Source organism: Rhinatrema bivittatum, chromosome 8 (genome assembly GCF_901001135.1).
Source record: "Rhinatrema bivittatum chromosome 8, aRhiBiv1.1, whole genome shotgun sequence".
Classification (NCBI taxonomy): domain Eukaryota; kingdom Metazoa; phylum Chordata; class Amphibia; order Gymnophiona; family Rhinatrematidae; genus Rhinatrema; species Rhinatrema bivittatum.
The window spans coordinates 150756614-150772945 of record NC_042622.1 but is presented as its reverse complement, the minus strand read 5'-3'; the positions used below and the strand labels follow the sequence as shown (position 1 = coordinate 150772945).

General features: G+C 46.2%; 1 protein-coding gene across 2 annotated transcripts in view; it reads right to left on the bottom strand.

Annotated features, from left to right (window-relative positions):
• LOC115096570 (RNA-binding protein 14-like) overlaps positions 1–16112 on the bottom strand; it is a 68340-nt gene extending 52228 nt beyond the window's left edge. The window contains exons 1-2 of one of the 2 annotated variants that reach the window (XM_029611358.1): positions 15475–16112; positions 12040–12187 (exon numbers count right to left, since the gene is read on the bottom strand). In XM_029611358.1, coding sequence (XP_029467218.1) covers positions 12066–12187; positions 15475–15805 — 453 coding nt within the window. In that variant the 5' untranslated portion in view covers positions 15806–16112 and the 3' untranslated portion in view covers positions 12040–12065. Of the gene's footprint in view, positions 1–12039; positions 12188–15474 lie in introns of those variants that run through there. The other variant, XM_029611357.1, reaches the window with a different exon arrangement.
• Positions 16113–16332: the final 220 nt, after the last annotated feature.

Genomic DNA, 16332 nt, shown 5'->3' with positions numbered 1-16332 from the left:
TTCTACATGGTCCAATACATGTACGACTGCCTACAGGCAACCAAGGGTATGTTTACCTCAACAGGAGACAACATTCCAGCACCCATTTTAGATATGGAGGAATGCTCCCGCCATCTATTACGAGCAGTCTATGAGGGTTTTGAGACCTCGTCTCGAGCATCAGCAACAGCAATCGCGGCATGACGACTGGCTTGGTTAAAGGCCAGTGCAATCCATGAAGATTTGCACGAAAATTTGGCTAACCTTCCATGTTTAGGGGATAATCTCTTTGGAGATAGTTTCCAAGATACGGTCAGTAAGTTAAATGACCAAGAGCTTGCGGTGCAATCCTTAACTCCACCATCCTCCTCAAAAGGTTCTATCCATTAAATCGACGCCAATCTTAAGAGACGCCCTTTCAGGAGCTACCAATCATTTCGACAACCTTCATACCCTAACTTTCATAGACAACAAACACAGCCTCCTTCAAACCAGCAAAGGAGAGGCAAACCCAGAGGACAAAGACCGCAGCAACAACAACAAACAGCGACGTCAGGGAAAGCTGCATCGTCTTTTTAAATATCAGGCCACCGCCACCAATAACAGAAAATCTGCCGGGCAGAATTACGGCCTGCTGGCCAGAGTGGAAGAAAATAACCTCAGATCAATATGTATTGGAAATTGTTCAAACGGGATACCGCATACAATTTATGCACCTACCTCATATTCCACATCTCTCACCACAGAAACCCAAAACCCTACATCCCCAGTTATTTCAGGAGATCACCCTTCTTCTACAATAGGGAGCGATACAACCTGTCCCTCGAAGGGAACACAACCAGGGTTTCTATTCCCCCTATTTCCTCATTCTAAAGAAGTCGGGGGGACATCGACCGATTCTAGATCTCAGAGACCTGAACAAATGCATAGTAAAGGAAAAGTTCAAAATGGTCTCACTGAAGTCCATTCTCCCACTATTACAACCCAGAGACTGGATGTGCTCAATAGACCTGAAAGACGCTTATACGCACATTCCAATCCATCGTTCATCTTGGCGATACCTCTGCTTTCAATATCACAATCACCAATACAAAGTTCTTCCCTTTGGCCTATCGACGGCCCCCAGAGTATTCACGAAATGCATGATAGTGGTGGTGGCCCATCTTCGACAACAGGGACTAACCATTTTTCCATACCTGGACGACTGGTTACTAACAGCATCAGATCCAACGATACTACAGTCACACCTAAGCACAACCATCAATTGCCTCCAGTCGCTGGGATTACTCATCAATTACCCAAAATCCATTTTACAGCCAACGCAAGTAATGCAGTTTATAGGAGCCCGCCTGGACTCTATACAATCCAGAGCATGTCTACCAGACGACAGGAAGCGGACGCTTCGCACTCTACTTCACTCACTGTTACACATCAGGTACCTGACCGCCCATCAGGTGTTGACGGTTTTAGGCCACATGGCAGCCGCAAACTTCACAGTGCCAAATGCCAAACTGCACATGCGACGCTTACAGTGGGACCTGAAACTGCAATGGAGGCAGCACACACAACCCCTGCACACTCGAGTCACGATAACTGCGCACATGATCGCGGACATCGGTTGGTGGCTCAAGGACTATGCATTAGACAAGGGAGCTTTATTCAGCCCCCCACCACACAATGCAGTCCTCACCACGGATGCATCACCAACGGGATTGGTGAGCTCACCTGGACAACGTGGAGACCCAGGGGCTGTGGACAAGAATAGAAAAAACCCTACATATCAATCTCTTAGAACTCAAAGCGATCCGCTATGCGCTTCAAACCTTCCAGACACATCTCAGGGGTCGAAGACTCATGATATACATGGACAACCAAGTGGCCATGTTCTATAATCAACAAGCAGGGTGGGTCGGGCTCATGGCCTCTCTGCAACGAAACTCTGCAAATCTTTCAACATGCCAACAAACACTCGAAACACTTGCAGGCGACATACCTTCCAGGAATAGCGAATACCAGAGCCGACAGATTAAGTCGGATCTTTCAGCCGCACGAGTGGTCACTAAACAGGGAGGTGACCCAACAGATATTCGATCATTGGGGAACTCCGGTGATAGACTTGTTTGCCATGGAGCAAAACACACAACTACCGCAGTTTTGCTCGGTAAGACCCAGCAATATCCGTCTCGCCCAGGATGCTTTCCTTCTTCAGTGGACAACACATTTACTCTATGCCTTTCCTCCAATTCCATTACTTACCAGGACGATTCAAAAGTGCATGCGGGACAAGAGCAACATGATCCTCATAGCCCCGGCTTGGACCAGGCACACCTGGTACAGTTTTCTACTACGTCTCTTGATCAACGATCCAATTCGCTTACCGAACCGACCAGACCTTCTGATACAGGACGACGGAGTGTTAATACACCCCCTATACTCCTCCCTCCACCTGACTGCGTAGAGATTGAAAGGAGATGGTTAACAGCACAAGGAATTTCTAAGGCAGCCCAGGAGGTGCTCATTGCATCCAGAAAACCGTCCACTAGACGTAAATACACATTTAAATGGAAGCGTTACTCCGACTGGTGCATAGAACAAGGAATTCAGCCCATAGACTGCACCCCGACAACTCTTGGATTACCTGCACTCACTATTTCAAACAGGTTTGGCAACATCGTCCATTCGAGTTCATCTGAGTGCGATCGCGGCATACCACCGCCCGGTGGATGATCACTCCATTGCGGAACATCCCTTACTTTCCAGATTCATCAGGGGGCTGCTGCATTTACGACCACCAGTGCATAAACCACCGGTTCCTTGGAACCTCAATATAATTTTAGAGCAACTCATGCTCGCTCCATTTGAACCTACACACTCTGCACACCTCAAGTACTTGACTTGGAAGGTGGTATTCCTAGTGGCAATAACCTCGGCACGAAGAGTTAGCGAACTACAAGCACTGGTCCACTATGAACCGTATCTGCAATTTCATCCACATAAAGTCCTATTATGAACTCATCCAACTTTTCTACCAAAAGTTGTCTCGACATTCCACATTAACCAATCAACAGAGTTACCTGTCTTTTTTCCACAACCGCACGCCAATGACAGAGAACAATTGCTTCATACACTGGATTGCAAGCGTGCTTTGGAATATTATAAACAAAGAACTCACACATTCAGCAGAGCATCGCAGCTATTTGTTTCCTTCGATCCAAAAACACCGGGGAAACCAGTTGCAAAAAGGACAAATTTCCAGTTGGATTGTGCAGTGCATTCAATTTTGTTACAACAAACAAAATCTCTCACTCGCGACACGACCATGTGCTCATCAAGTACGTGCAGTAGCCACTTCATTGGCACAACTACAATATGTACCACCAATTGACATATGCAAGGCAGCCACATGGTCTTCCTTACACACATTCACATCCCATTATTGCATAGATCAGCAGTCATCGAGGGATGCGACCTTGGGACAAGCCATCCTACGTACATTGAATACTAATTAACCCGACTACCACGTAGGAATATCATGCAAGCCATTCAACAAGCATGCTACACTGCTTGGGACTCCCATGACAGCATGGCTAATTCAGCCCTGCTATCGACGGGAAAAAGCAAGTTTGCTTACCGTAAACGGTGTTTCCGTAGATAGCAGGATGAATTAGCCATGCTGACCCTCCCGCCTCCCTGGTAGTCGGAACTGAATCCACGACTTCAAGCTTAATTATAGACTGAGGAGAATCTGCTACTTCCTGCGCGGGAACCCACGCGCAGCCGCAGAGGGAACAAAGATCTACTCTCTGCTACTCAAGCTCCGCCTCCTGTGCCCTGATGGACAGTTCCCATGACAGCATGGCTAATTCATCCTATCTACGGAAACACCGTTCACGGTAAGCAAACTTGCTTTTTCTTACCGTAAACGGTGTTTCCGTAGATAGCAGGATGAATTAGCCATGCTGTCATGGGATCTGTCAATCAGGACCGGGAGGCAGAGTTTTACCAAGCAGAGATTAGATTTTAGCTCTCTGTGGCTGCGCGTGTGTTCCTGTGCAGGAAAGTAACAGATTCTCCTCAGTCTGTGATTAAGCTGAAGTGTAGTCAAAGAGACTGCGACTGCCAGGGAGGAGGGCAGGTCAGCATGGCTAATTCATACTGCTATCTACGGAAACACCGTTTACAGTAAGCAAACTTGCTTTTTCCCCCGTTGATAGCAGGGCTGAATTAGCCATGCTGTCATGGGAGTCCCACGCGCCCGATCACGTTTTTGTTTGGTTTTTTTTTACATGATCGTTAACAATGTGGCAGTCACCGTGAACCAGAGGATAGAGATCGCAGGATTGCGTGCCCTATCTTTGCATCAGTGGATGCTTGTTGATCAAGGCAGTAGTGAGATGTGAAGGTATGGAGCGATGACCATGTAGCTGCCTTACAAATGTCTATGGGTTGTACATTTTTAAGATGTGCCAAGGTTGCCATTGCACTGACTTGATGAGCTTTAGGAACAGAATGTAGCTGTAGACATTTTCACCTCAAAAACCTTGTCAAAAACATGGGTGGATCCTTGGTAAGTGATCCGCAATTTCGCTGGATACATGAGTGCAAATCTGAAGCCTTTATAGAAACATAGAAATGACTTTAGAAACCAAATCAGAGGATAATCCGGAAAAAGCCTTGCGCATAAGAGAAATCTTGAAACATTAATACCGGCTTGTTTTCAAATTTAATGCCACAGTTTTTCCGATAAAATTGTAGGATCACCATCTTGTGAGCATAATTCAACAAGCGGGCTATTACCACACGTGGTCGTTGCGAAGAAGAGCCCTCTGGTCTCCTGCCAAGGCGGTGAGCTCTCTCAATTAGACCCCCATGCACATCCACTAAGTCTGGTACATTTGCTCTCAGCCAGGTCTCCAAAATACGATGTAAATCTTGGTCAGCAATGGCTTCAGAAAATCCTACAAAGCGCAGATTATTTCGCAGACTGCGATTTTCCAAATCCTCAATCTTGTCATCTCGGGCCGCCGCCTCTTTCACAAGGACTTCCATTTTTTTTCCCCCCCCCCCAAAGTATTGACATTGTCTTCCAAGAGGCCCATGTGTCCCTCCGCTCTCTCGATACGAGTGTCCATGTCGCAGTGTGCCGATCTGACTTCCGCAATCTGTTCAGAAATCTGGGAGTCTCATATCTAGTGCGCTGACCACCGCTTGGGAAATCTTCTCTTCGAGAGATTCGTCCAGCGTCTGAGGCGGCCATCTTAGCGTCTGGGCCTTTCGGCTTCTCCCTGTCTTTGCGAACGAGTCTGGACACCATATCTCGCTGTTTCCCAGGTCGCAGCTACAGGACACAGTAAGGTTGCAAATATTTACCCTGTGCCTGAAAAAATGTCACTTTCGCTGCATTTACAGGTGGTGTGTGAAGTGAGGGGGGACGGAGCCCGACAAGAACGCTGCCTATCGAGCCCACCGCATCACGTGATCCCATCCAGAATGTAGCTGTATTCTTTGTTTGTCGTAGCAGAATTTGATGCACTGTGCTATCCAGTTGGAGATGGTGCGTTTGGCCACTGGTAGTCCAGGGGCTTTCGGAAGAGACAGAGTTGAGAAACACGGGAGTCCGAGTTTGTTCTCTCTTTGTAGTATGCTAAAGCTCTTTTGCAATCTAGTGTATGCAGTAATTTTTCCTATCATTTGCGTGAAGTTTAGGAAAAAAAGATGGGTAGTTCTATGGTTTGATTGAGATGGAATTGAGAAACCACTTTTGGTAGGAAAGACGGGTGAGTTCAAAGAACCACCTTTTGGTGATGAAACTGTAAATACGGAGAATAATGGACCAAGGCCTGTAATTCACCGACTCGTCATGCTGATGTTACTGCAACCAGGAATACAACCTTCCATGTGAGGTATTTAATATGTGCCACGTCTATGGGTTCAAACGGGGAAAGCATGAGCTGTTCAAGAACTATGTTGAGGTTCCACGGAACTGGAGGCTTAGAGATCGGAGGATGAAGGCGAGTTAATCCCTTAATGAGATGGGATAGTAGGGGGTGATTGGATATAGGAATATTGTTAACTGGTCTATGATATGCGCCTATGGCACTGAGATGAACTCTAATGGATGATGTTGCAAGACCATCTGTGTACAGTGTATGAATATAGCCCATGAGTAGTTCAGGTGAGCAGTCCAATGGTGGTACACCATTGGAAGTGCACCAAGTAAAGTAGTGTTTCCATTTATAGCTATAATTTTTCGTCGTTGAGAGCTTTCTGGATTCTAATAAGCTGAACTCTGCAGAAATGGAAATTCCCTGTTCTGATAGAAGGAGCATCTCAATCTCCATGCTGTCAAATGGAGAGATGAGTGTAGCGGGTATAGAAGAGTCCCTTGATCTTGGAACAGAAGATCTGGGTGATTCAGTAACCGAATTGGGTCCATGATGGATAGTCTGAGAAGGAAACTGTACCATGGTTGCCTTGGCCAGGCCGGGGCTATGAGTATCAGTTGAGCTTTGTCTGCTATGCACTTTTGAATTGTCCTTGTTATGAGTGGTATGGGAGGAAAGGCATACAGGATGCCTGTTGTCCACGGGATGAGGAAGGCATCCTGAGCGATCCTGAACTGGCTTGGTCTTATCGAGCAGAATTTGGGAACTTGAGTGATGCATTCCGTTGCAAAGAGATCTATCGAGGGCGTCTCCCACTGAATGAAGATGTCTTGGGCTACCTCCGAATTTAGTGTCCATTCGTTAGGATGAAAGATGCGACTTAGCCTGTCCGCTCTTGTATTTGCCACTCCTGGTAGGTAAGTTGCTTGTAAATGTATGCAATGTAGGTGAGCATGTTTGAAGATTGTTAGGGTCTCCTTGCAAAGGGACCATGAACCAGACCCTCCTTGCTTGTTGATATAAAACATTGCTACTTGATTGTCGGTGTAGATCATGACCCTGCGGCCTTTTAAATGATCTTGAAACACTTGTAATGCATTTCGAATCGCTCTGAGCTCCAATAAATTTGTCTGCAGGTTCTGCTCAGAGATTGTCCATAACCCTTGCGTTTCGTAAATCTCGAGATGTGCGCCCCATCACTTGCGAGACGCATCTGTGGTTAAGACTGCATTGTGAGGAGGGGGGACTGAATAATGCTCCCTTGGAAAGGGTGGAGTCTAGGAGCCACCATGTTATGTCCTGTCTCATCTCGGAGGTCAACGATAACGTCTGTGTGTGTTTCCATTGACATTTTAGTCCCCATTGCAGGTGTCTCATGTGTAGCCTGGTGTTGGGAACCATGAAAATAGCTGCCGCCATGTGGCCTAGGACTAAAACTTGTCTCGCCAAAGGCCTTTTGAGTATAGTTCAACACATGGAGAAGTTGACGCAGTTGTGATATCCTGTCGTTTGGTAGGTATGCCCGGTTGCAAGTGGTGTCCAGGCATGCTCCTATGAACTGCAGATGTTGTGTTGGTTGTAGGTGTGATTTCTGAAAACTGATCACTAACCCTAATTCCTGTAAGCAGTCTACCACCTGTCGGAGGTGGTCGATCAAGACATCTGGATTCGAGGCGATTATCAGCCAATCGTCCAAATATGGAAATATGGTTATACTCTGTTGTCTGAGATGAGCCACCACTATAACCATGCATTTGGTAAAAACCCAGGGTGCAGTCGATAGTCCAAAGGGGAGAACTTTGTACTGGTAGTGGTGTTGCCTGTAGCGAAAGCATAGGTATCGCCAAGAGGATGGATGGATTGGAATGTGTGTGTAAGCATCCTTCAGATCAATGGAACACATCCAGTCGTTGGATTGAATCAGAGGTAGAATAGATTTCAATGATACCAATTTGAATTTCTCTTTGGTCAGGAATTTGTTTAATTCCCGCAGATCTAGTATGGGACGAAGGCCACACGACTTTTTGGGTATGAGGAAGTATGGGGAATAAAACCCTGCTTGTCGGGTCTTCGGGAAAATCCGAATGGCCTGTTTACGAAGCAAAGCAATTTCCTCCCCCAGTTGCGGTTGGAAGCTTCGATTCTTTAGAGTGGAAAGGTGAGGTAGTTTGGGTTTTGTGGTAAATTGGAGTTGGTAACCGTGTCGTACTATTTCTAAAACCCATTGATCGGATGTTATTTTCTCCCAGGCTGCCAGGCAAGAATGGATTCTGCCAGGTGGTGCTTGATGTTGTGATGGAGGCTGGGTTTTTAACAAGATGGCGTTTATTTTACTGCAGCAGCCGGTTGTTGTGACTGCTGTCTCTGGTTACGTGGCTTACCCCTACGTATGGTTGGGGTGTGTTGTTGCGGCGGAGGACGCTGGTAAGATGGATATGTCTGTGTACGAAAGGATTGAGAAGACCTGTAAGGTCTACGGGCATAGGACTGTCGACGAGTAGATCCGACATGACGACGCGTGGTCGAGTGGGGAGGTTGTGATGTTAAGGACTGGACTGCTAGAGCTTCCTCTTTTAAATTTGCCCACTGTATCCTGAACACGTTCTCCGAACAGGTTGTCTTCTGTACACGGGAGGTTCGTTAGTTTTCTCATGTAAATCTTCCCGTATCGTACTGGAACGTAACCATGCCATCCTACGGGCAGCGATGGCTGTTGCAGACGCCCTGGAAGATGTTTCAAATCCCTCATACATAGACTGCAGAAGGTGTCTAGAACATTCCTCCATGTCATGAAGAGGCGGTGGTATGTGATCTGCCATCGAGGAAAGCATACCTTTTGTGGCTTGTATGCACTCATATAGGTATTGTACCATGTACAATTGATGGTGCATAATGCGAGCATTCAACATTGAGATGAGTTTGGCAGGAAGATATACCACATCTAAATATATGTTATCTTTGCCCAATGCATATGAGGTATGCGACTTTGCATCTCAGACTCTACCACAATTGAAGCATGTGGTAATTGTGGCATAGAGTAAGGCGATGTTTTCCGCATACGAAATTTTATATCCATTTTCCTTGAAACCGCTGACAGAGTAAGGTGCTTCCCAAGATTTCTGTAAGACGGTATGTAGGAGTTCTTGTGGTGGAAGAAATGTTGGTTCTCCTGGAGCATAGAAAATTTTTAGGAGACCAAAGGTTTCTGATATAGGGTCTATCTCCTTTTAGACCTCCAGGTGTAATATCGTGCCCAATTTTTCTAAAAATTTTGGGTATGTCAGGTCCTCTGGAGGGGAATACGGTTCCTGCGGGTCCGATGGGAATCCAGTAGATGATGATGGGGATTGTTTGCGGAGACATGGAATTGATAGGTGTATCTTGCTTTTGAATTGGTGAAATCGAGTTTTGTTATTGGGGATGCCGGAGGTTCTACTGACGGTTCTCTGGAAGTATGTATACTGTGTTCCAGGGAACGCACAGATAGTTCGTTAGACATCTTAAAGGATGATTGAAGAGTTTCGTAAAACCCTGCGAACGATTGGGATAATTGAAAAAATGCCTCTTGTGTGAGGAGGCATTGTTGAACAACCAGGTTGTTTTGGTAACTCACATGCTTTAGATTCCACCGGAGGTATTTGAGGGGGAAGTATTTGGGATGTCATATTTCTTCCCCATCTTGCTGTCTGTGGTCCTAACAGAATTATCTGAGGATGTAGATGCATTAGAGGAAATGATTTGTATTATTTTTCTATGAGATAAGGTGTTGCACTTTGTGCGTGAGGTGACCTAGAAGTAGAAGGGCTCATTTCCCATGTTTCACTCGTCTTCAAAGCCTTTTTGTGGTGTGAGTGATGTCAATGCCTATGGTGATGGCATGACGATGATCCTGTATGGATCCCACTTCCCGACGGTGATAGTCTTCTACGTTTTGTTTTCAAACCTGTAGAAGTAGATCTCGAGGAACATGAAGTACCCGAGCTGTTTGGTGTTACATCTGGAGAGGTTGAATGAGATATCTCTGGGGACTCATGTCGTCGTTTTAACCCATGTGGTATTGAATGAGATGGGTGTTTGGACTTATGAAATGCTTTCTGTGGTGCTTCTTGCGGCGCCACAAGTTTGTGCGCTGTCAGGGGTCCAATGTGCTGTCTAGGTGTCAGGCTCCTCGATGCGCCGATGTTTTTGGTAGTTTGTGCGCATACGGCAACTTGTGCGCATAAGTCTTTGGCGCTGTGCATGCAGAAGTTTTGTGCGCAGACGTTTTATGCGAAGTTTCCGGCACCAATAGTTCAGGCTCTCTCGGTCCCCTTGAATCCGATGGCCTATGTCGTCGTGGCAAGTCCTTACCTCCAAGCCTGGAGGGGTAAGGATCCCACGACTACGCTCGTTTTTGCGATGGAGCCGTTGTTGAGGGGCCAGGTGAAGAATGAGCCTCCGATGGCTCAATAAACTGAAAAGTTCCTGTATCCTATAAGCCCGCTGTTTTTGGGATCTTGGGGACATTCGGGCACAAAATTCACAATTTTGTAAATTGTGCTCTGGCCCCAGGCATCGGTAACATCCGTCATGGCCATCAGTAACCGACATTACCTTGCCACAGGTACAGGGTTTAAACCCCAATTTTTTTTGTTAGATGTTTTAAGAAAAATAATAAAAACACTGAGAAGTCAGCTCCGCGTGCGATCCCACACGCGGAAAGAACAGACTGAGGAGAATCTGTTACTTTCCTGCACGGGAACACATGCGCAGAGCGCTAAAATCTAATCTCTGCTTGGTAAAGCTCCGCCTCCCGGACCTGATTGACAGATCCCATGACAGCATGGCTAATTCAGCCCTAGCAACGGGAAATAAAAATTTACAAAGAAATGAAACAATACCAAAAATATCTAATTAGAGCAATATTAAGCAGTTTTTAGAAGAAAAACCAGAAGTAGGGAAAACTCCAGCAATTTGCAAGAACACATCTGTTCTTGACAAACAAAAGCAAACTGAGGAGAGCCACAGGAGTGCTTCAACATGGGAACTATTGCACAAGGGCAGTGTCTTAGACTTTTTCAGAAAGCTCTGGAAGATTCTATCCGTTTGACACCAAGCATGATCCAATGATTCACTTGTATGATTCTGTGAACATGGTTGTCTTTAGGGAATATGCACGCACTTCAACTATACTGAATTTGACCACCCTCTTGTCTATGTATATAGTATTTCAGATGCTCCACTCTCTCTTCCTCCCTTCTCAGCAGGACGCCACTCTAACACAAGAGGCTGTAGGAGGAAAATCAAGGGCCTCCATGTCAAACTAATGTGGGTTTTACCCTCGCCCTCATCTAAGTTACCAAGACCTCTAGTTCTTAGAGAGGTCTGGTGGAATGGGGGAAGAAGCGAAAACGAGCAGCACCACAGATGCAACCAGAACCAGCTCATGCCATCATAGATAATTAGACTCCAGGAATAAAATAAGGGAACATTGATTTAACTCCATTAGATGCTAGGCCTTATAGTTCCTAGCTATCATTAAGACAACTTTTATAAGGCCCATCGACAAAGAGTATAGCTGAGGGAGGAAGGATGGAAAATAAAATGCCTCTAGAAAAACCCTTATGTAACAATATGCAACAAGTTGGTTACACTACTACAGTTAACAAACGGGTTCATTCCAGTCCTAGTTTTACAACATCTTGCCACGTGCATGCAGAAACTTGTAGTTCCTTCTGCCAGTCTTAGAAACATGGAGGAAAGTGTGTGTGGGAGGGGGGGCGGGGGGTTTGCTTACCATAAACAGTGCTTTCTGTAGAAAGCAGGATGATTTAACCATGACATGTAGGTGATGTCATCCTACGGCACCAAATGGACCCTTCTCTTAGCAAATAGAGCTTTTGCTCTACTGAGCAAATGCATTACCTAGTGAACCCTTAAGTCAATTTTAGAGCTAAGTCTAGCTAGGTAGTCAACTAACTATACCATTCCAAAACCCAGGATTTTCTGGACAAACTTCAAGTCTAATTTCCTAGATACTGGAACGTAGGATTCTCCCATATTTATGTCTTATAACTCTCACAAGTCTAAACAGATTGGAATGGCTGCTCGATCTGCTGGTGTCTAGAATCTGAAAAGGCTGAGGACTTCCATGCATGAGTCTTTGTCTTTATGGATGTTAACACCTTACCTAAGTTATCCAGAAATCTGGAAGAGAGGCCTTCAATTGGAGGCAAGTGTTTGAGAGGGATTCCTGTTGACTCTTCCTCTGATCCCAGGGATGAGGGGATACTGATTCAAGAACCCAATGATGATGCAGGCAGCAGAGAAGAGGTCCTTAGTCACTAAGAAGGAGAGTAAACATGATAAATGTCTTCTGAATGGTTGGATTCCACTGCGAGAGTGTGGAGAGGATGCGAAACTCCTCGTGGGGGTTCTAATGGGGTACCTCTTTGGTCAGGGTTAAAATTAACTTCTCTTTGAGGGAGCAAATCCATACCTTGGAGAAGATAGGTTGAAGGGTGCCCTCCTTGTCCTTAACCACCAGGGAGGCAAAGAAAATCTTCACAAACTCTGCCACTTGGTTCATTATAGGCACCACCAAGCAGAAAGGATCCAGCACATCTAGTCAAAGACCTTGCTCAAGAAGTCTTGACAGGGAATGTGTCCTTGAAATAGGGAGCTTAACTGAAGCATCTCTTTGCCCATCTCCCATCCTCCCCGAGACCAGTGATCTGACGAACAGCTGCGTCAGCAGCACCAATCTGCGCTCCAAGGCTTGAAGGAGGAAGCATAGTCTAGTTGAGGCTTGATGCATTGACTGTTCCAGGGATTGATGCAGCTCTGGGAATTAATGCGTTGACGAATGTGTCAATACTGCCAGTGCTTCTGAATTGATTGCACCATTGGTGCCGAGACTTGGTAACAATGGCACTGCCGGCTCTGAGGAATGGCATTTTTTCTCTTTTTATCTCGACCCTGAGCCTCGGCAGTATATGCGGAGGGCTTGCAGACATCTGAGAATGGCACTTTTTTGCTTACTTGACCCTAATGAAGTGGGGGGTCCCCAGGCCTGCTCCAACAAAGAAGAGAGGTCTACTTGAGGAGCTCCTGCTCGACACCCAAGGAGCTTGAAGAGTCTCTGCTCTGGAAGGCAGAACAGCTGCAGCTCTTCAGAGACTCTAGACTTCTGAGAGCTTGGAGACATCCAGCCACAGCGGGAGCAGTTGGATTGGTCATCTAGGTAGCAATAAATATACTGGCCAGTGATGGATATCTTATCACATACATAATCTTTGAAGCCACCGATAGTGGGCTTTTTAGAACCAGACATTTTGTGTGAAAAGAGAACACAAAAAAAAAAAAAAGCACCAAAAGTGCTGGGAGGGTGATGAGGCAGCGAAAAATGTTGAACTGAAGATACCAAAGAGGTATCACTTAAAAGAAAAAAAAAGATTAAAAAAAAAAACCAGAAAAAGGGGTACACATCTGTGGTGTTGCTCAGATGAAAAAAAAAAAAAAAAAGACTAAGAGGCTCATAAGGAAACTCCTCCAAATGCTCAGTAGAGCAAAACCTTGCAAGTTAAGCGAGAAATCTCTATTCGGTGCTGCTGGATGTCGTCATTCGTGTCATGGCTAATTTAGCCCTACTTGTTAATGGAGAAACGGGCCTCTCATCTTGGCCTTGCTAACTAAACCCAACGGCAGTGGAAAAAAAAGAAGAGGGAAGGGAACGTTGCGGGAGAGCAGCTCGAGGGCTGGTTTTAACTTCTTCTGCACTGCCTAGTGCTACTTAACCTCAGAACATTCTTACCAGATATCATAGCAGAAAGAGGATAGCCAGTCCCACAAATACAAAGGGGAAGTAGGAAGGGTGCTGAGAAAGTAATATCAGTCCTTCAAGGGGGGACGATTAATAATCCCAAATATAAAATTCTGGAAGTGGAGAAAATCAGGATTGTATTAAGTGACAGTCAGATCTGGATAAAAATTACTTCAAAAGGGCAGGGTGCAAGTTATATATATATATATTTATTGTGTTTTATGACAGATGCTGTGTCCATTGCTGGGAATGGAGGGGTGCACATGACGGAAGGTGGTTGCCAGAAGAAATCAAGCAGATGGCACTCACCCACATAATCCTCGGCTGAGAATACTATAAGTGAAGCAGAAGACCCTGTTACAGTGGCTGAGGGGAGTAAACTTGCGTGTGTCAGCATGCAAGCACACTACTCCTCTTCCTTAAAGCCCCAGCAATGGCAGGTTGTATAGGGCTGAACATAGGCATAGGCACCCTAGCAGCTGTCTGAAACCTTTATAAACAATACGCGCAGTACATGAGGGGGTTGTCGAACAGTTCAACTGAACACTGTGCTGCACACCAAATGCACTTACCGCAAAAAACAAAAAAAAATAATGCTGCATACATTAACAGGTGGTGAAATGAGAAGACCTGACACACACCACCTTCTCTCCTCCACAAGATAACCACACTTTCAGCAAACCCAATTCCTCCACACCAGTACCCCATACTCCACATACTTCCTCAATATACACTGGCCTGCACCTTTCCAAACACCCCCCTTCAATACACACAAATTACTCCACACGCACATACACATCCTCCTCCAAATACATGCCCCATCCCCTCCAAAACACACCATACCTCCTTTATCACCATGCACACACACATTACACACTCCCTCAATCCCTTCCCATTAGAAACACATACACAAACCCAACCCCTACACACATAACCCCACCTCAAAAAAACCCTCCACACACCCACCCCCTTTTACATACATACACACCACCTCCATACACACACCCTCAACTCTACACACATACACCTCCCCACCCCCCATCACATACTCTACCACTCCTCTCCACATCCACATACCCCAACACACACACTCCTCCACTCACCAACCCAACACACCCACCCAATATTGATCTGCTAGGGTCAGGCTGTAGAAAGGGAGATGGTTCATATGTGCTGGCACTGGTCTGGGGTGCTCTGAGTATGGTGGGTTAGGCTGGGGACGGAATAACTGGGATCAAGCTGGAAAGTAATGGGCCACAGCATCCTGATTCCAGGCTAGAGGGGGGGGGGGGCGCGGTGCTTCCCAGGGTCATTTTGAGTCTGGGGTCTTAAGTGTGCTAAACTCATTTTAAGAACAAGTGCAGGGAGTATGCACAGGCCGAAAAAGTAAATGCTGGAATCCGGCTGGAAGAGAGGAAGTGGGTCAGTATATTGGTGCGATGGGGGAGGGGGTGGAAAGGCGTCCTACAGTCATGCCAGTGAGGGGGATCAAGATGTGCCGAGATTGGGTTGGGGAGGTGGGTCACGCTAATTAGGGTCTTAAGAACGGGGTGCGGCTATCAGATTGAAGAGGATAAAAGGGAATACTACGATCGGAATATAGGGGGTGGGGTGGCGTGCTACAGTCATACCAATAAGGGGGATCAAGATGTGCCGAGATTGAGCTGGGTCACGCTGATTAGGATTTTAAGAACGGAGTGCGGCTATCAGATTGAAGAGGATAGAAGGAAATACTACGATCGAACTATGGAGGACAACAGTAAACTGACCCTCCGGAGAATTTCAACGGGTTTCAACTAGTTTTATTACCTTTCACCACATCACACTCCACCACCTTGCCGTAGGTTTCAAATAACTGCCGGAGTTCGGAGGCGCTGCAAGCGGCACTGACGTTGCCCACGAAGACCTTACAAGTGTGCAGAGGCCGCGGACGAGAGAGCTCCACCACCATGCGGCGGCCATGCAGGTCGCGGCCGTTCAACTCGGCGATAGCCCGGCGCGCCGCCTCCTCCTCACGCACGTGCACGAAAGCAAACTGCTTCATGACAGCGCAGCTTAATACAGTACCATACTCGGAGAAGAGCGCCGCAAGCTCTTCGTGCGTCGTACGCTCGTCCACGTTGCCCACAAAGATCTTCATCGTTTACTTGTCTTCCTCACCTATTCTGTCTCCCGACAAAATGGTATCTTCTTCCTTCACTTCGGCCTAGTGACGCAATGACCTCAACTACACCTACCCTTCCGCCTCCGTCTTGATTTTCAAATGTTTCTTTAAAGCGAAGAAGAAAGTTCTACAAAATGGCGGCAGCTTTTCCACAGCAATCCTTCCGGGGGACAGAAATGGCTGAATGTGCTGATGGGCGGAATGCTGAAAACAATCAAACAAAGCATCATTCTCCCCGCCCCATCACCATAGAAGCGCTTGCCCCTCCAGATGTATATCACGTTTCCCTGCCCATAACGTCAGGAATAGTGGGAGGGGTTTTTTAAAAGCGTGAAATTATATTGTTTTTTTGTTTGCTGTATGTATTTTATTAAAATATATATAGTGTTTTATTAGAGATGAAGAATGGCAGGGGGGTAAATTAACAATTTAAAAAAAGGTCCCGCTTTAAAACGTCATTTCCGGCTTCTAATGGCGCAACCAGTATTCTAGTGTACTGACCT